This window comes from Platalea leucorodia (assembly GCF_965183815.1).
Source record: "Platalea leucorodia genome assembly, chromosome: 4".
Taxonomy (NCBI): Eukaryota; Metazoa; Chordata; class Aves; order Pelecaniformes; family Threskiornithidae; genus Platalea; species Platalea leucorodia.
The window spans coordinates 28,246,172-28,266,041 of NC_138826.1; the positions used below are offsets into that span (position 1 = coordinate 28,246,172).

The 19,870-nt window shown below is 41.6% G+C and overlaps 1 protein-coding gene across 6 annotated transcripts in view; it reads left to right on the plus strand.

Annotated features, from left to right (window-relative positions):
* The window catches only part of ZMIZ1 (zinc finger MIZ-type containing 1), a 365,555-nt gene that overhangs the window by 310,394 nt on the left and 35,291 nt on the right, over nucleotides 1-19,870 (plus strand). For all 6 annotated transcript variants that reach the window (XM_082308314.1, XM_082308317.1, XM_082308316.1 and 3 more), the window contains 3 exons: nucleotides 371-515; nucleotides 16,596-16,710; nucleotides 18,974-19,191. In XM_082308314.1, the coding sequence (XP_082164440.1) occupies nucleotides 371-515; nucleotides 16,596-16,710; nucleotides 18,974-19,191 (478 nt within the window). The remainder of the gene's footprint in view (nucleotides 1-370; nucleotides 516-16,595; nucleotides 16,711-18,973; nucleotides 19,192-19,870) is intronic.

Consider the following 19,870-nt stretch of genomic DNA (forward strand, 5'->3'; position numbering starts at 1 on the left):
GTTTTTGTTGCGTTTCTATTAGTGTGAAATGAAGTCTTCGGCGTCTTTTTTCACTCAGAACAGCTATCCCGTGTCCTTGTGCCTCATCCATTCTTCATCTCTGTGCCGCTCAGCTCAGACGAGTTCTCTCGTGCCTCCCGGGCTGCGCAGAATGTTTGTAACTTGTGTAAAAACATTATAATCATAGTGTAGGGCAATTACAGACTCAATTTGATAGGATAATAATGTGAGTGGTGGTTCGTGGACAAGCTTTTCGCTCCTGGGGTTTGTCTGTTTGGATTGTGACTCCTGTTACAGTAGCTTGCATCTGCACTTGGCTGTGCTGGTTCTTGAGTTGTGCGCTTACTGTCATTGTGTTCTGTTTGCACAGCGCTGCTTTCGTCGTGGTGTGAGGAGCTGGGACGGCTCTTGCTGCTTCGCCATCAGAAAAGCCGGCAGAACGATCCTCCAGGGAAGCTACCCATGCAACCCCCCATGAACTCTATGAGCTCCATGAAACCCACCCTCTCTCATAGGTGAGTCTCAGCCTGGTCAGTAGGAGTGGCAGTCTGTACAGATACACTGAGTGACCGATCTGTTAATTGAAATGCTTGTTACCATTGACGGAAGAAGCTACACTGTTTCATGCACTGAACAGCACTACAGACAACAGGGGATCTGTAATTACATCAAGTACTAAATAAACTCAGGTTTTGTCTTTGCTGTTGCCTGGTGCATAGTGAAGTGATGCTTCCATCTTCAAATCTGTGCTCAGATCAAGTGGGCTTGATTTCAAACTTCAAGTTGTGCCCTAGAGATAAACTTCTACAACATGTCTCTCACCAGACATTTTCCTACTGTTTATTTAAATACAACTGGCTTTTCCTGAGGTTGAAAACATTTCACTGATGTTCTGTTTTGTAAGTGTCGTTGGAAATATATTGTATACAATGCAGTTGTATAGTGGGTGTAGCCATAGGTGGGAGGGTGTTCTATGCTACCTTATATCAGGTGAGGATCACAAAGCACTTATATTAATATAGAGAAAATGTGAGCATTAAAATTGGTTTTAGTGTAGGGCACTTTTGTTAGTAAAGGATTATAAAAGTGCGGATGAGGCTGAATTCCTTGTACGTAGATTCCATGGTAGCATAAGTAACTTGAACTTTTGTGTTAGAATGGAGCTTGGGGACACGTTTCTACCAGTGCATTTACATGTGTGAATTCACCTGGAAACCACTTTTGGTTTTGGGTTGGGGTTTTTTTTGTTGTATTTATGGGAAAAACATGCAAACGCTATGCCTTTTATTACAGCCCTTGAGAATAAAGTCCTTTTTTTAGTATAACTAATATAATATCACTGACTTTTCAGAGTACCTGGATTGCCTCTTTTTCCAGTTGCTTATGAAATGATCGATTGTAAACACACTAAAAAAAAAAAACGCCAAACCACCACCACAGAAAACCTTGTTCTAAAATAACTTAATTTTACACCTGGGAGAAGCTTTGCAGAAGCCAAGGTGAAATTAGCGGCCAGTCTGCAGAGAAAGCGTGGTGCAGCGTATACGCTCTCTTAGGTGTAGTTTTGTAGTTTTCAGATGCCTGATTCTCATCCAACCTTTTAGCCTCTCTTCCCCTAGAGTCTATAAAGTAAGGATGAAAGCACTGTTCTGTCTCACAGGGGCTGTGTGCTATGTTACTAGGTAAGATGGGCACAACTCTCTTCTTTCATGGCAGTTTTCCACTGAAACTCTGTCACATGTCAAAAAATAAATACTTTTTTTCTGGTAAACCTAAATACCAGCATTTTGGCAATACCGGGTTACCCAATATTCTACCTAATAATGTAACACCCTGCCCAGTATCAAACAGTCCCTATAAGTTTCTCTCGAGTATTGCCCTTGAAATGCTTTACTGAGGAAGACACTGGGAGTCAGTTCTAAATTACTGCTGTTTACCTGTGAGATGCCCCTCTAGAAACGTAGTATTTGTGGCGTAACTTCTTACCTGTAATAGCTGCAGCAGCCTTTCAGGGATTTGGAATACCTGCATCGCTGCTCCAGTGTGTGCTGTTGTCTTGTCTGTAATTTAGCCGTAACCATGACTGCTTAAAATCTCTCAGGTGGTATGTTAGAATGAGTCATCTTGTGGCTCTCCCAACTTCTTTTTCCAACTGGAACTATTTATTTTCATGGATGTTTTATAATCAGTCTATAAGACAGTAGTGAAGTATGGGGTGGAGAAGAATTGAGTTTTCTGTATGTTTGAACTAAACAAAAGGTGAAAAGCCATTAAGTACAATCCCAGTGATAAAGCTGTTGATGAAGCAACATTTGTATTTGTGTTAGATTACATTTGGGTCAAAAGCTTAGTATTAAAGTTCACGGTATCTTATCTCTAATTCACAAGGTTTTTGTGTGAATTCAAACAAAAAAAAAAAATTTGCTTTGTATTTCCTACAATAAATTAATGTAGCCGGCTACGTCAAGTTTTGTAAAAGAATTAGATATTAAATTAAAACAACCAAGAGCATATTCAAGAACCTTACGTAGCTTAACAGAGCGAATATAGGATATATGTCAGCTGCTGAATATCACTGGACAAAAAGAAAACCTCTTCCCCTCTCATCAGACTATCTTGAGGACTCCACACAGAGCGTTTTCTGCTGTTGCTTTTACTAGCAACAAAATTACCCAGAACTCTAGTCAGGGACTAGAATCCCAATGTACCTGGCACTACAGAAACACAGCTGCTTAGTCTCAAAGTTGAAACAGGGCTCAGCTATTTAAAATAAATTCTGACTCAAGAATGTATCACAAGAATCTAAATCTAAGGATTCATATTTAAGAAACTGGGTACATACGCTGGAGGGAATTCAGGTCTGGCCTATTTTTAGGGACAACTTTTCATTTTTAAAAAGTTAATTGAGTTGTGGGAGAACACTGAAGTAGACAGATCAAGGAGGGCTTTGATAGTGATACTGTTGGTCAAATGCACTTACAGAGAGCAGAATATAAGCCATACAAGGATGTGCACACATGCAACAAATGCTTTCAGAGTAGGGGCTGTATTGTGTGAATTTCTTTCTAAATTTAGTTTTTCATTAACAGAATGATCGAGTGTTGCATATAGAACAAAAAATAAGCTAAATACCTACATCCTAATGTAGGGCAGTTGGTTGGACTGCAAACTTCTGTGCTTTACAACAGCATGAGCACTGGATTCTCAAAGAAAACCCTCAACCTTTTTTTTAAGTCAGTGCAGTGTAATAATAGTTAGCTCAAACTTGAATGTGAGATGCGTTTTATTTTTACTTTTTTACTGGTTCACGTGGGTAAACTTCACTCCTGTACTGAAGGACCAGTATGAGACCTGTCCACCTCCTTAATCCTGTATAACTTCTAATTTAAGTCCTACTTAAAGGATTTATGGGGGACTTAAGGAGAGACGGTAGTCTTTAGGCTGGCCCTTCTGCATAGGAGTGAAATTTCATGCTTTCTAGCTTGCAGGGAGTAACATAACTTCTTTTAGTTGTAGTTTTCCCGTCTGACATAATGTCTGTAATAACAGATACTACTCAAGGTGGCTGATTTTTTACTTTTAAATGAATTTAAGGTCTTCGGCAAATGCCGTTATGTGAGTACAAATTATTGTCATGATACCCCTTCCTTTGCTTTGATCAAGTTCCTACTTAATACTTCATTGCATTAAGTGGTGGACCTTTACATGTGGATCAAATTGAATCTTGGTTGAAATGGCTACAGCTTCCATCAATCCCAGTGGGAATTGCACCCTAGTTGAGTTTAAGGTGGATCTGACCCATGCAAGCCCTAGGGGGCTTCTCATTTCTTGCATAGCTTGTAGTAAAGTTTACTTTGTCAACAAAACCACCTGAAAACAGACAGCTGTTAGGAGCAGTCTGGTATGTTGCCATGAGCATTTGTCGGGTTCTCATTGTCTTCTCTCTTGCTCCAAATTTTGGTCTTCTGTATTAATTGCCAGCTGTCTTGCAGTTAGTGACCAAAGGGTAGTAATGTCTGTATAGGGCAGTCAAGATTGATGAAAAATATGAAGATAAAATTATTCTTATCACAAATTACTTAGTGCCAGAGGTTTTGAGAAAATTAAACAGTAGATCAAATTAAGTAGTAATTCAATATTACAGTAGGTGCTTTATTTATTATCATTACGGTTTTTATGTTCAGGCAATTGCCATAAATACCTCTTATTGGTTAAACTTGCTTTACAAGGGTGCTTATTTTTCATGTTTGTTTTGTCCCTTTTTTCTTCCAATTTAAACTTTACTAAGAGCTGAACCTTCAACATCGGTAGAGCTCTTGGAAAAGAACGGCAATTCTGTGCCTGAATTTTTACTGGGTGGTTAGGATTGCCTTTTACATCACTTGTTAAGAATCAGGAGTGATCTGGCTATAATGTACCCGTAGAAACAGTGTCAGAGTTTCTGCGAAGATTGCTGCCTTTTCAATTTTGCTGTCATAGGTGGTTTTGACTGACAGTGATAGTCACTTTAAAAATGTCTGGATGAGAGAAATGGTTAAAGTGAAAGGTCACGTGCAGCATATACACACTCTTATGAAAACAAGCAGGTTGTGTGTGTTCTATACATCAGTTTGAAGTCGGTGATCACTTCATTACTGCATGTGGCTGCGGCATACAGGAACAATCTTTGCAGAAGAATTCAAAACTCTTTAGGTGAAAGATAAGATTGTTTCAAAGCCTTTTCATCTTTCTGTTTGTGAAGTTGTGAAATAAATATAATTAGGGACTGAACAGATGGTAAATCCTAATATAAGAGAATATACCCAGTAAAGCAACCTGTATTACTCCTAATTCTGCAAGAGCAGCCTCTCTTTTTCTTCTGTCTTCCTTTCTGTCAAGAAATGTTAAAATTGACCATCAGGAGAAAATAAGGGAAAAGTTCAGAATTCCAAAAATGTTTCTGCAGAAGTGCCATTTCTTAAAGGAAAAAAAAACCCTCAAGATTTGTTCAGAACAGTATTAAGTAAGGCCCCTGATACTCTAGGCACTGTAAAGACAAAACTAATTGCTCAAAAGTACTGTCCCGAGACTTGTTTGCCCATCTTGTCCTCTAAGTGAGACCGCTGATACTAGTTTCAGTGCGTACACTTATTATGGGGAGGAGGTAGAAGAAAACCTTGAAGCTAAAAGCAAATGATTAGTACTGTCTAGTTGAAAACTGATGATGTGTAACCATTAACTGTTAATAATTAAACCTGTAATATTTTCCTGTGAAAAATCTGCATTTCCTTTTAGGTGGGATAAGTTTGTGGTCAATTCTTGTGGGAACAGGAGAGACTAAGAGACGTGATCTCTGAAAACAATAATGGGCAGCTTAACTTCTCTGCAAATATATATTCTTCACATGCTTGGTAAAAGGTATAGGATAAGGATCATCTTTTATTGTGTGTACAGCACCTTGCACAGATGTGAAAACAGGGCTTCTGTATTAATTAGAGAGTCAAAGTGAGTGCTATTGCAATAGGAATATGTAGCAACACAACTATTATACTTTTGTGATTTTTTTTCTGGTAAGTACATGTGTTATGTACTCTACATTTTTTTCCTCCAAATGTTGTATATACTAGATAAAAAAGTTTGGGGGTTTTGTTTTGTGATTTATTTTTTTTTTTAATTAAAAGTGTCAGCCAATATTTTTAAAAATCCTAATAAAGACTAGGCAAATATTGTTTAAGGTATGTCTGCTGAGTGAGACAAAATCTGGCCTTCTCAGGCTTTGCCCTGTCTATGCTGGTTTTTAAAATATGGTAACTAACGCCTTTGAAAAGACAGCTATCGTTCTCATGTTCGGGCCACATTTAACATCCAATTCCTGAAAATACCTAATTGATTGCAATTTACTGTTTAGTGATAATCACAATAGTATCATGCTCTTTACATGAGGGCTGCTCTCAAAAGTAGATGATTTGTGCTGAGTCTAGGTGATTTTCCTCTTCCAGCGTGTTGGGAAGGTTCCCTCTGTCACTTGTTCTCGATGAAACCAACTCATTTCTGATGGCACTGGAGTTAAAAATCATTCAGCTGTGGCAGCACCCCTAGTTTTTACCAATTTTGACTGTCAGCATGATAACTGCATGGTGACACTGAAAGCTATACTTGGCCTAGCTCTTTGATGCAAAACTCATTAAAGTCATCGGGAGTCTTTTAACTGGACTGAGCACCCTTGGATAGGGAACATCAGAAGGAAGGCAGTGCCCTGCAATCAGGCGGTGTCAGGTCCACGTGTGAGGTGCAGCAGCCCTTTCCTTGCCACCCACAGAGGGGCTGTGGGAGGGACCGCCCGTGGTTCGCGCAGGGTGAGTTCAGCCTGAGTAGCTGTGTGCTGGGTGCCCACGCTGTGAGCATCGCTCCCGCCTGCCTGCCAGGAGGTGACATGGCTTCTAAGCAGGGAGGGAGATCTACAGTCTGGCAACGTTTTCAGTGGAGTGAAAAAAAAAAAAAATACTGGCATAAATGATGGCAAATACCTTGTCTGTTATAAAGATTTTTGTTCCTTTTGGATAATTTGGCAACAGGAACACAGATGTGTATTTTGTCTAAAACGTGATATTTTTCTTGATGCCTTTTCTTTACGTGTATCTGTCATTCATTCACTTAGATCAAAATGTGACCCTCCGCAGGATTTCCCTGTAAATAGATTACAAAAGGAGTGAATTCCTGATACCCGATTTTGTCTTTTTTTTTTTTTTTATTCCTGCTATTCCCATAGAGTTGGGTTCTCAAGTCTCTTTAGTATTGCAGTGGGAAGAGAAGGAAATAGTCGTTGCTATTTGCAGTGACGGAGGGCTTTTCTGATGGTTTCCCTAAAATAAAATGGGTTAGAAATTCTTGCTAAAAAATTCCTGACTGGTTTTCGGTAGAGATGACAACAAAGCCTGCTCAGCAGACAGAGCACATCAACAACCTGTGCAGATGGGTCGGTGACATTAATGAGATACTGACAGTGCCTTTAGCAGGACTCGGTGACTTCTTCCCGTGAAAGGGCTGTTCCAGGAATGAGGAATAGCACACCAGCCGGGGCATCTTCCTGAATGTCCTCCTCTCCACCCAGCTGAGAATGCGGGGAAGGTACCACAGTCTGTGTATGCTCTCCGTTCCCACTTACCACGTCAGGGGAGATAGGATGTGATGGTTTGTTTGCCCGTGTCACTGTGTCAGCAACAGCATTTCCAAACAACTTTGACAGGCAGAGTGTCGGCGACGGCTCGGGAGACGTTTCTCAGACCTGCCCTGTATGTGCCACGAAGTGCAGCCGTCCTTCACCGCCGACGGCGTTTGCTCCCCCTGCCCTGCCCTCCCCTCCCCGGGCTCCCCCTGCCCTGCCCTCCCCTCCCCGGGCTCCCCCTGCCCTCCCCTCCCCGGGCTCCCCCTGCCCTGCCCTCCCGTCCCCGGGCTCCCCCTGCCCTCCAGTCCCCGGGCTCCCCCTGCCCTGCCCTCCCCGGCCGCTGCCTGCCCGCCCGCCCGGCCCGCTCCGGCCGCCGCCGCAGGGCGAGGGGGCTGCCCCCGGCAGCCGGATCCCGTCCCGTCCCGTCCCGCCGGTTTCAGCCCGGTCGCGCCTCGGGCGCTGCGGGAGCCGCTGCCGCCCTCGCCCCGGCCGCTGCCCGCGGCAGGCTGCTGGCCGGCGGCACGGCTCGGCTCGGCTGTCGGCTCGCCGCCGGCGCCCCCGCTCCCCGGCCAGCCCCGGAGCCCCCAGCCCCGCTCGCTCCCAGTAAGTTGCGGTGGTGCTGTGCTGCGCTGCCCCCCTCCCCGCCCTCCCTCCCTCCCCGCCGCGCCTCTTGAAGAAAGCGTTTTTTTCTGTTGTCGGGGAGCGTAAATCAGCCTCATCTAAAATCTCGGAAGTGCAAGTCCATCAAATCTTCCTCCTAGCCGCCTGCTACACCTTGCGTGAGTCAGACTGCAGAGCTCCTGGTGCCCTTCTCGCTGTGCAGGGCTGCTCGTGTTTCCCCCTGTCTCAGAGGCAAAAGCAGAAGTGGAATCTGCTCACGCTTTCAGCGGTTCCTTCCCCGGTTGTTGTAGCAGTCGCTGACCTCCAGGCACTATGAATAAACAGCAAAGCTGGGAACAAAAGGAGTCTTCTGGCTGCCATTATCTCACATTAACATAGCAGACGCGCTGCGGTGTGAACAATGCGAGTCTCATTCGCCGATAATCAGCGAGTACCCAGGCATTTGGATTACCAAGGCAACAGGCAATGGTAGAATACTGGGTGGGTGTGTTTTTTATTGTAAAGGAGCAGTCGGATATGGAAACCCAGGTATATTGATAAAGCAGAGCAGAAGGAATGCCTGGTGGCAGGGGGGGACTGAGGGCTCGGGGTTGCATTCCGACACACGTGAGATAAGTAAGACATGGATGAAGCAGGTCTGTGCTGTGAGATGCAATAAAGATTAAACTGCATTTGTCAAGCTGAAAGCGATCATAAGATAATTTCAGCATTTTGAAAAAGGTAACAGGTGGCATGTTAATAACAGGGCTGTTACCGGTGGATTTTGTAACTGTAATCTGGGCTGTAGTAATGCGTTGCATGGTCTACTTGTGTGACAATAGAACTGGGTGTGATGCTTTAATCTTTTTTTCCTTTGATCGGATGGATGCTGTAGTCCCACAATGTCAGACGATGGTAACCCCTTCAGCTTCTTCTGAGGCAGGAGCGGGTCTCAGTGGCATTTTTGTTTCTTACCTGCATAGCTGCGATCGTTTGTTCCACATGGACAGAAATAAGTTGCGCTATCTCTGTGTCTTTGCGCGCGCACACACACGTGTGCATGGACATATATGAAATCTATAACGTAGCAGGACTGTGTGAGTACGCAGGGGGGTGTGGGCGTTTGCAGGTTCAGAAACTTCTGAATTAATCGAATTATTTGGCCTGATGCATTTTTCTAATTTCAGGGGTTAGATTCAGATGCACTAACTCTTGTTGAGCAGCGTGGTACTTTGCAGGCATGGCTCTCTGACTGATGAGACTGTGTGTAGAGTAAGGCGCCAGTAAGGAGCAGCAAGCATGTCACAGCCTGACCTGTAGCAACCCAATGTGAAATGGAAGGCAGCGTTCCCACCTCGTGCGGTCATAAGTCATCCAGGCCTCACAGGGCCTTGTCAGGACTATAAAGAAAAAGTTAAGGGCTTTCAGCTTCCAGAGGTACTTTGCATCCCCTGCTGAACTGCTGGCTCAATTTTGCCGTCTCAAGTCTCCATGCAAGTGGCTGTATTGTGCGTATGTGTGTAGCTGCATGAATGGTTATTGTAAATGTGTGTTGATATTTAAAAGAGCAGTGGTGGGGGATGATAGCCACCTGCTAGCTGCAGGTGCTGTCCAAACCACCAAGCTGATAAATGGCTTGCTGCTTTCACCTTTTGACTGCTTCACCTGCATCTGCTCACCTAGAATGGGTTCAGAATGCTTCTGTGTTTTCAAACTGTTTGCCAGAAAAGAGCCTTCCTTCTTTTTATGGTGAATTATGAAATTTCTAACTGCTTTCACTCTTCCTCTTCAGTTTACATTGCTCATAGCCTGGTACAGGCAACATCCAGTACTGAAACAATGCTTGAGGTGATTCTTTCTTGATAGGGAAGGGCTAGGTATGGATGCTCTGTGCATTTGGAGTTGGGAGAATCGAAGCTTTCCAAAGCGTTACAGAATATATTCATCTACTTGGAAAGAGTGGAGGGAAACAACAGACTTGAGAAATTGGGGGGGGGGATAATTTTTGGAGCTGTGTATTTTCTCTGTAAGGTCTGAATGTTTGGAGTCACACCATTAAGAAGTAGCTGGAAATAGTCTTGCAAAATGCTTCCAAATTGACTTTTTCCGCTTTTGCATTACATAAATATACCCAGTGATTTGGATGGGACTGTCTTATGTATTTGTTTAGTGAAATACGTGATGGAGCCTTAATTTATGCCAATACCATTTAAACTTCTTCAAATAACAATACTAAATAGAGGAATGTGTTTGAGGAAGGCATGCATCACATAGGCAGCATCAATCAAAAGTAAATTACTGCTAGCCATCCAAAGTCAGTATTGGTATGCACACTTACTACACCACCCTCTTTTTCTTTTTTTTTCCCCTTGTCTTCAACGTAAACACCTTAGGATACATGTACACAACATCGGCTTTTAGTTTGCTTTATGTCAGTGTGTGATGTACAGAGGTAGTTATTCTTTGTTTTCTTTATAAGATGTCTTCATATTTCCTTGCTGACTGTAAGTGGTCTTTGTGTCCTTCCTACCCGGCTGTCTCCTTTCCTTGCTCTGCCATATTCCTCCGTGTGAACAGAGAGCGGATTGTGTAGAGTGGTTTCTACAGTCTATGGAAAACACAGCACAAAAGGCCAAGGGATAACTTGGTTAAATTTTGTGTTATAAAATTTTCTAATAGTAATGCATTTTAATATCTGTTAACTAGACTAAAAACTAATTTTAAGTGTTTAAGTTGAAACACTTTGGTCAAGCACTTTAGCCATATGAACGTGGTGCATGTATCTCAGCTGGCGAGGCATTGGTTTTGTTCCTCTGAAAAAAAAATCTCAGTGAAAAATGAGAAGTCAGTTGTTTCCTTCTAAATGCCTGGGGTTTTTAAAAAGACAACAAAAGCAGATCTCTGAAATGTTTTTGATTGTCAGTAAGAGGAAACAAATTTTGACTTTCAGGTGTCACATTGGATTTTTTTTTTTTTTTTTTTTCAAATTTGTAGTCAAGGCCAAGGATATTTTTAGTGGAAATTTGCCCATGAATAAATAAAATTAAAAATCCATTTGATCTGTTATTTATGAATAGATTGTCGGGGATTCCTAGCTTATCGAATTGAGAAAAAATCAGCTGAAGTCCTTCCTGGAGCATTTTAGTGTTGCAGGAAACTGCTAATAGTGTTCCATCTGTTCTTGTGATTTTATTTTTAAGGAAGTTGTTAGGTTTTGTTTATACTGATAGGAAAATTATAAAAATGTGGCGAAATTCATGCCTGTTCCATAATATGAGCACACCGAAAAGGCGGTTCAAATTCAGTATTTGCACTGCGCCATGCAAAACAGTCTTTTTCTTAAGTAAGAGTACGCTTAAAATAAGTTTATGGTGGTGCCCTAATCAAGAAGAATTGCTAACTGAATCCATATTAATAATTAAAGCTACGTGAGTGGTATTCATTCGAGAAACCCAAGTAACAGAAAAACTAAAACTGAATGAAAGAAGCTAGGCTGCTGAACTTGTGAGACAATACGGGCATAAAGCGCATGTGTTGGTGCTGCAGTTACCTAGGGCTTTGTTTCCTGTTCTGATTGTGGGATTTGTGATATTTTTCCACTGCAGACAGATGAGGTTTTAAGGGAAAAAGAGGGGTGAGGCAGGAGCAAGGAGCCTTGTTTGGAGATTGTTGTTTTAGTTTGTATTAAAGTAGTGTCACCTAGAGGCTCCAACCAAGAATACAGCCACGGGGTGCTGGGCACCCTGAGCACACACGCGCCCAGAGGCAGTTGTAGGGGCAGAGCAAGGTGCAGACACAGAGAGGTGCCGGCAGGCAAGAACAGATCAGGAGCCCCAGGTTTGGGCTGTGTTTGGACCATTCTGATTTTTGGCCATTTGTAACTGCAAAGGAGCATTTGGCCTGGGTGGATCTCTGACACCTCACTCCTTGTTGTCAGATGCTCTCCTCTCTAGGTGTCCATGGGTGACAAAAGAAGACATGGAAGAAATGATCGTCAGTGTTACACTGGCGACTAGCTGCTCATCTTGGCGTCAGCTGAAGAAGTTATGATAGAGTCTGTAGATTTAAAGGACTGTGTGGACTCTGTGTGTCAGCTACCAGTCAGGTGGGATGACTCTGCTTCAGAAACATTAAAGACCCCTGTAAAACTGCAAAGCTGGCTTCAGGGTAAGCAACAAAAACTAGTCATTGAAAGCCCAGTTGTGGGAAACTTGATTGCAGTGCTTGGAGTGAAAAGGTTTTTTGAGAAAGCCAACATCTGGTGCTTTTCTGCAGTAGCTGACAGATTTTCAGTGTTTAAAAGGGAGATAGATGCCTTATAAAGGTAGTGTTTTAGACACCTGGCCTTCTCAACAAGTGATGTAGAAAATCACCGGGAAGGTATAATTCCAGTTTTTACCCTCCTTCACAACATGTAAAGTACCAATGCTCTAGGGATGCGTACTTCACTAAACCATCTGAATCTCTCCTTCCTCAATCAATGAAGACATGTAAACAGAGTATCAGATAGACATACAATTGCTTCAATGACAACATAAACATATTTAAAATACAGCATTTTCAAATAATGCCACAAATCATGTATAAATTACAGCAATTCACTAGTATTAATTTATGGAGCTCACTTTTTATTAAGGAACTTTTATTAGAATTAACTAACTGTGTGTGTCTGACATGAAGTCTCTAAAAATATCCGTCTGGTTCTGTTTTCCTAGTACTGAGATTAAGAGAAGCTGTTTAGACCTAAGTACAAATGTACTTCTCCGACATGAGTGTTGTATTACCGATGGTTTCAGTACATTTACCAGCAGCTAAGAAATCCTTCCTCCTTACTCTTTGATTGCAGTTTCACTACATCATAGTTTGAGAAGTAATTTTCCTCCATCTCTTCCTCTTTGCTCTATGGCTTCCTCTGCTGTTTGGCCTTTAATGCTGACCAGTAGTACGTATAGGTTCATTAACACTATTATAAATTTAGTCAATACTCTTCTAGTGGACTCCAGCTGAGCCCAAACTGACTCACTGCCCTCCAGGGTGTAGTGAGAGACTTAATTACCCTTGTACTGTTCAACAGGAGCAATGTCGTGGGCAGCATTTCACTGTGGCTGGAGAGGTTGAAGCTTCTTTCTGTATTGGCTGCCATTTTCAAGTTTAGAGAAAGGGATTTCAGAATAATTTGCAGCTCTGTATAATAACAGCGGAAAGCCACTGCTCTTTTGCAAATGAGAATTGGATTGGTCACGTTTCATTATGGTACTTACATGGATTTTCCTTTGATGGTGGGAGTATTCCTTTGGGTTGTCTAAGGACAGAAACACAAGTTGAAAGAGTGAAGTGGAGGGACAAGTAATCCTTTAGTTGAGTGGCACGTGTTTCAGCATCTCCTACTGCTTGAAACCAAAGAAGCCTTCACGCAGTGGAGGAAGGGTGGGTGTTGCATCCAGTACGACAAAAGTCGTACTCAAACATGCATGTAATTGGTGATGGGCCAGAGTATCATGCTGCGGAATGCAAACCATGAGAATGCCACGTATTTCTCACTGGCATAACTAAAGTGAAGTTTGAGTGAAGCGAGGTCTAGCGCAGTAAGTGTATATTAGGGTGTATAAGTTGATGTTCTGCAAGGCGCATCCATCACTATTTCAGTGTCGCTGTAATTTCCGTTATTAATGTTGTCTGCAATTTAAAGCTGAGTCCTGTGTTGGATAATGTAATAGTCAAGTGATTCAATGTGCACAACGAATATTTCTCAACAAATCTGTCCCTGGTCTTTTTTTGTCGTTTTCATGTGTTATGCTGGGTCCTGGGCTGGAGGCTTTAATCGTATGTCAACAATACGGTCTCTTGAGGTGTCATCCATTTTAACTGTAATACAGTAAAAACTGAGTGATTTACTCTTCTTTGTAATTAGATTAAATGATTGTATAGTCTTTGAGAACCTAGTGCAGCCTTCCACTAAACAAATGCTATGACTCTACCATTGGAAAGTCTGAATCTGATCTGAATTCTCTCAGTGCCAGGAGGCACACAAGGCGCGAACATCGTTCTTCCACTTCGATCGGTCTGCGGCTGCGTGCTCTGGAGTCCCAAGGGCCACAGCGCAGTCTTCTGTTGGTTTTTTCCTCAAGACATGACCGATCCAGTTCCATCTCCTCCTCCTCACTTCATTACTGATTTTCTCCATCTCCGAGTTGATGCTCATCATTTCTGCAACTTTTTTTTTCTTTTTTTTCCGGGAGGAGGTAGTTGGCCTCCTGCCAACCCCCATGACTTGGAGGGCCAGTGGTTTTTCTGTCAGGGTGGCCTTCCCTTAGGCTGCGTTGGTTCGCGGCACCTTCTTCAATTTTATCCGGTGCACCCTCCGGAGAGGGATCCCCTATCCACCACCCAGGGGATGCACCTTCTAGCCGTGCAGCCCCAGCCGAAGGACCATTGGAAAGTACAGATGAATAATATGTGAAATCTCTTGTGTGTACTGTAAAGGAGAGGAACAGCTAAGAGAAACATCCTTCGGAGGCAAAGAAAGTGAAGAAATGGTGCAGGCTAAGGCATCGCTAGCTCAAAGTCTGAGTAGGTGTACAAACCGTATGGCATTATAGAAGAACCTTCAGTGACTCTGTGGTTTGATTCCTGCCTGTCATTACCCTTGTTATTTACTCATACACTTGCAAAATATTTGCCTTGTCCCTCAGGTTTTATTACCTGTCCACAGCACATCAGTGGGGAATAGAAAGGAATGGCTGCAGTGAGTCCTTTAACTGCTTATGTCATGGAGAGAGCTTCTTTGTAGTCATTCAAGTATACAAACACTCATGTATGCCATAAATATCCAAACAAATCACAGAGCAGACATCATCAAAAACAGTCAGAAAAGGAAGTAAAGTAGGAGGCATCATTCAGAGCAGGAGAAAAGAGGAAGGTTTCATAGCAGTCACAAATTCTGGGTTAGTCATCATTTGTCTCCATGCTGGTGGAGGGGACTTGCTGAAGCATTGTGTCACTTGCAAATATTAGTCACTGAAGCCATTGTCTGAGCCTCTGAATGAGGGGGGGGAGACTTTCGTTCTTCTAAGAGAAAATATTAAAAAAAAAAATGGGCTAGGAGGACTTGTTGATTGCAAGGTGTTAAATACACCCTTACTCACACATTGGTTTATATGGATGTTGTCAAGGTAAACATTACACGTCAAGCATCTTATAAAGAATTACTAATTTCCATTAATTTTCCCTAATTATTTGTTTGGGGAAATTATTCTTTTCCCTAATTTAATTGATTTTTTTTTTGTTATTTTATTTCTTAATTCAGTTTGGGTATTTTGAAACAAATAGGTCAGTTCAAATTCACAGTTATGTTCTAATACAATGCTGTTGTGCTGGCACAGCATTAGAGAATTTGTTTGAAATTTCCTAGTTGTTTGTAAAATGTATCCACTGTTTCATTTTACCGTACGCAGTTGCTGTTGCTGTTACTAGATTATTGGTTACTTGGGGCATAGGTAGTCTTTAGCACACGTGTGCGCATTTCTTCATGCAATGCAATTCCTATTCTTAAATGATTTACACTAGGTGTTATGAACGGGCTAAAGAATGAACACATAGGTAGTCCTTGATTTTGGCTCACAGCACAAAAGGAAGGAGGAGTGGTCCAAGCCTGGAGTGCTGTCTGGGGACACGGGAGAGTCAGCTCCCGGGTCTGCCACAGAGCCCTTTTTAGGACTTTGGCAGGTTGGTTGTCTCACCCTGTCTTGTATGAGTTAATTGTGTGGCACTTGATGGTGCAGGCTTTTGAAGCACGTGGATACAGCGCTCTGTATGGATTCTTTAGGCAAGGTAGCCCTGTATGGAATTCCAGTGATAGCTGGTAGTCCAGGCAAAAACGCAGTTCTTGATACAGAATGCAAATCAATGGCATTTGAAAATGAGAGAGCAATGTGTGTGGGTATTAAATAGTGTATATATCTAGAGGAGGAAAGATCACATGTGTATATGTGTACATATATGCAAATAGAAATCTAATTTACAAGTTAATAGTATGAGAATGAGCAAATTTCAAGTGGGATATATTTTGCAGTTATGGGATTAATAGTTACTTTCACTGGATTTAACGTATTGCATTAATTACCCTAGATGCGTACCTATCCTGTGTTCATTTCGAAACCACTAATGCTTTTGCATGAAAAGAACTGTAAGAAATGTTTGCTTGTATCTGTGGACAAAGGTAATGGAAAAAACCAATCCTCTCATCCACATATTTATCTGAAAGATGTGTTGTATATCTGCAGTTGATTTTCTAGAATGCTGATTAGCTAATACTGTTTTTGGCATGCAGCTTATCCATCGTGTGGGAGAACACTATCTGAATTTCAATTTACTTTTCAAAATGATGTCGAACTGCTGTTCCTTTAAAGGCTTTTCTGGCCATTTGGGGACCCAGTGCAGACGGTGGAGCTGCAGTCTGGTCTCAAAATCTAATTTAATTGATACAAGGCAGCTGAAGCAGTGATTGTTGAAGAGCTTGAGATGGATTGCAAAAAATAAGTGCTTCTGAGCAACTTGCTTAGTGTCCTTGTTTGAAACTCTGCCCCGAGTTTATTTTTACTTTCGTTGGTAACAGACATTTATGGTAGAAGCCCTGTGCTTCAATATAGTTAAGGAATTCATTAGTTCTGTGTGGTTTTGATATGATCATGTTGCTATTAAAGAAACTTTATGCCTGAGAATACTATGCTAATAATGGAAGGAGGAGTGGAGAGCTAAGGTAATGCCAGGTGTTAATCACTTTGTCCCTGCCAACAGCTTGCCACTGTTTAAACTTCCAGAATCTCACCCTTCTAAACATTTGTTTTTGCAGTGATGGGTCTTTCCCTTACGATTCTGTTCCCTGGCAGCAAAATACCAACCAGCCTCCAGGCTCCTTATCAGTGGTCACCACAGTATGGGGTGTGACTAACACCTCTCAAAGCCAGGTAAGCTTTGTTTTTATGCTCCCTCCCTCACATGTAGATACATGTTATCGCTAATGTTTGCAAAATGGAAGGCTTTTTGGAAAATCCTCTTGGGATCAATAACAGCGTCTGTGGTCTCTTTGTTGTATATGCTGCGGTTTTTTTTCCAGTGTGTCCTCTGGTGGCATTGGAAAGGAGGCGTCTGAGAGCTTGAGTCAGTAACTCCTTTAGCTGCATGCAAATGTCAGGCTTGGGTTTAGCACGTATTTTGCGCTGTATGGTTTCAACACTAAAAGCATGATTTTGGGGTAATCCTAAAACTCTTGGGAATTTCAGATTGAATTTGAAGAGTTGTTTTATTAAAAATAAAATTTCTAGCTAGATTCACCAAATGACAGTTATTGTTGATTTTACTCGGGGTTGTGTAGTACTTGTGGGCTGGTGAAATCCAGTGCCAAGTCTACCCCCACACTGAGGTGCTAACTACCAGCTATAGGCTGTGCTCTTTTCAACCTCTCCTGTTAATACTGCCTTACTTTGCAAAAATATTTCAATATGCATGGGAGCAAAAACACGAGCTTCTGGCTTCCAGGTGAGAGCCATACTTACTGGATTTTCATTCAGTTCTCTCTGCTCTTACGTCTCTTTTTTTTTTCTGCAATGTATATTGAATTATGCTATACAAAAAGAAGCAGCTTTAATAAAGGAGATGCCAATTATTTGTGATAGCGTGCTCTCCAAGAGATATGGCACAAATCAAGCTCTCGGGCAGTCTAGCCTTTTCTTACACTATGGATGAAGTGCTCTAAACATATCAACATCTTTAATGAGTGCAAATGGTACATAAATCTAACTTGTCTTTTCTACCTTTTTCAAATCAAGTGACATTAGATCCCATACAAAATCTTCTGTGGGTTTTTAAAAATTATTTTAATTTTGGTCAGAAAATTAAAAACAAAGCTGTTATGGATCAAGCCGTTTGTAAAAGAAATCATTCAGGGGCCAAGTCATATAGATACTCAGATGGCAGTTATGTAAGCACTGGTTGTGGCAAAATCTTTCTTCAAAAATAAAGAGAGGAAACAGTTACAGCATCTATAACATCATTTTTTATTGTTGATTTCTTTTTAACACCTTAAAAGAAAAGATACCCCATCTGGGAGTGAAACACCTAAGTAAACAGGTAGGTCTATACATTGGCCAGAAAATGGAAATACAGTTTCTTGTGAAAATCTTTCCCATTTAAAAAGGCAAAAGGAAAGAGGGGGAAAAAAAGAAAAGACTCAGAGTTTAGTTCTATCATAAGAACACTGTAATGTAGCTTGAACTCTTCATGGTGCTTCAGAGGAATGTGCAATAAAAGAAAAAAAGTGCTTTGGTAAAAAGAAGAAAATGCTTCTTCAGAATCACTGCAAGGGAAGGGTGAAACTCTGAAATGTGAAGCTTGGTTGTAGCTGCTCAGAGTAGATTGAAATGAATGACAGGGTTTCCTGTAAGTCTTCATGCTCCCCTAGGGAAAGGAACGAGCCGGGCTCACCAATTCCCTGTCACAAATTCCCAAAGCTGTTGTTGACTTGGTCTTGTGCAAAAGTCATGACCACTAAGTATCTTCCCAAGTAGGAGACGCATTTCCATGCAGGTGATCCATGAGCAGCCATACTTGCATCTCAACAGAAATCACAGCAATTTTGATTCAATTGGGGAAAAAAAAAAGCTTCAAACAAGCAAACCAAGTCCTTTTAAAAACAGAACAGATGACTCTTTTCTAAGAAGCCATAAAAACAACTGACAGACTTCTGTACGCTTTAGAGAGAGTTAGATTCAAGAACAGGTTAAGCCACTGAAATATATTCTTTAACAGTTTTTGCATCTGTAGTACCCTTTACAGTATGCCAATGAGACTGAATATTTGCAAGTTATTTCCAAGTCCTACATCAAAAAAAAGAAAAAGCATGTACTTAATCGGATGAATTTTTCACCTACAGAGGATGGTTCTAGCAGGTCTTTATCATAACTTTTTTCATAAGCATGTTAGTTTGGGTTCCATCTAGCTAAAAATCTCCTGTGAAGGGTAATTAGAGATCAGAAACTCTTGTTTGTTTGGAAATGGCAAAAGAAAAGGAGAAATCACCAGGAGTGTGCACAAGATATCAAGAAGGTGTATGTTCGTTAGAGTTCAGAGTACAGGGTGTTTATATTGTAATTTATCGATTACAGTAAATCAACTTAATTTACTTGATGTAGTTCAAGGTACAGCCCCTTATTCTTGTGTTTTTACTCACAGGTGCTGGGAAATCCAATGGCAAATGCTAATAACCCTATGAACCCAGCAGGAAATCCCATGGCTTCTGGGATGACTACCAGCAACCCTGGAATCAATTCCCCTCAGTTTGCTGGACAGCAGCAACAATTTTCAGCCAAGGCAGGCTCCACTCAGCCATACATACAGCAGAGCATGTATGGGCGACCCAATTATCCTGGAAGTGGAGGCTTCGGTGGCAGGTAAGATTTACTTGTGCGAGGTGGAAAATGGATGTAAATAGTTGATGAAGCTTGTTTTAGTGACCTGGCAGAAGTGTCATGGGCTTATTTTAATTATATAAAGTCTCAGTAGCTATTTTATGCTGGTTAACTGAAGTGCATACTGCTTTTATAGCTTCGGAAATCAGCTACCCAAACTGCAATGAAATTCATCACAGTAAATGGAAATGGCTTAGGTCAATCAATTAGCTCTAATAAACCCCCAAAATAAAGTTTTAATTAAGAGAGATTGTTAAACAGACCACAGGCTTAGGAATGATTAACATTTAATAAGGCCAGGATGTGAAAGGTATTGATGGTATAATTTCTACATGCGTATAGAGGAATAAGCTTGAGTATTAGGCAAAGTAGGTTCCTATGCAGTGGGATATTTCTGCCCAAAGACTTACTGCACAGCAGGAATTTGAAAAGAATCGGGGGTGAGGATGTTTGTTAAGAGAGATGGTCAAGCTGTGTATTTATTTCGGGGAAGTAAATGCTGCATTAGTGAAATAAGCGAAAACTTATAGCCTGGGTTTTGTTACATTTTGACTTTCTGTGTCTATGCTTTGTAAACAAGGCTGGTAAGTGCACTTAACTGAAACCACTATTTATGGTCCCTCTGCAAAGCCTGCTGAAAAGGTTGTTAGCATAGTCAGTC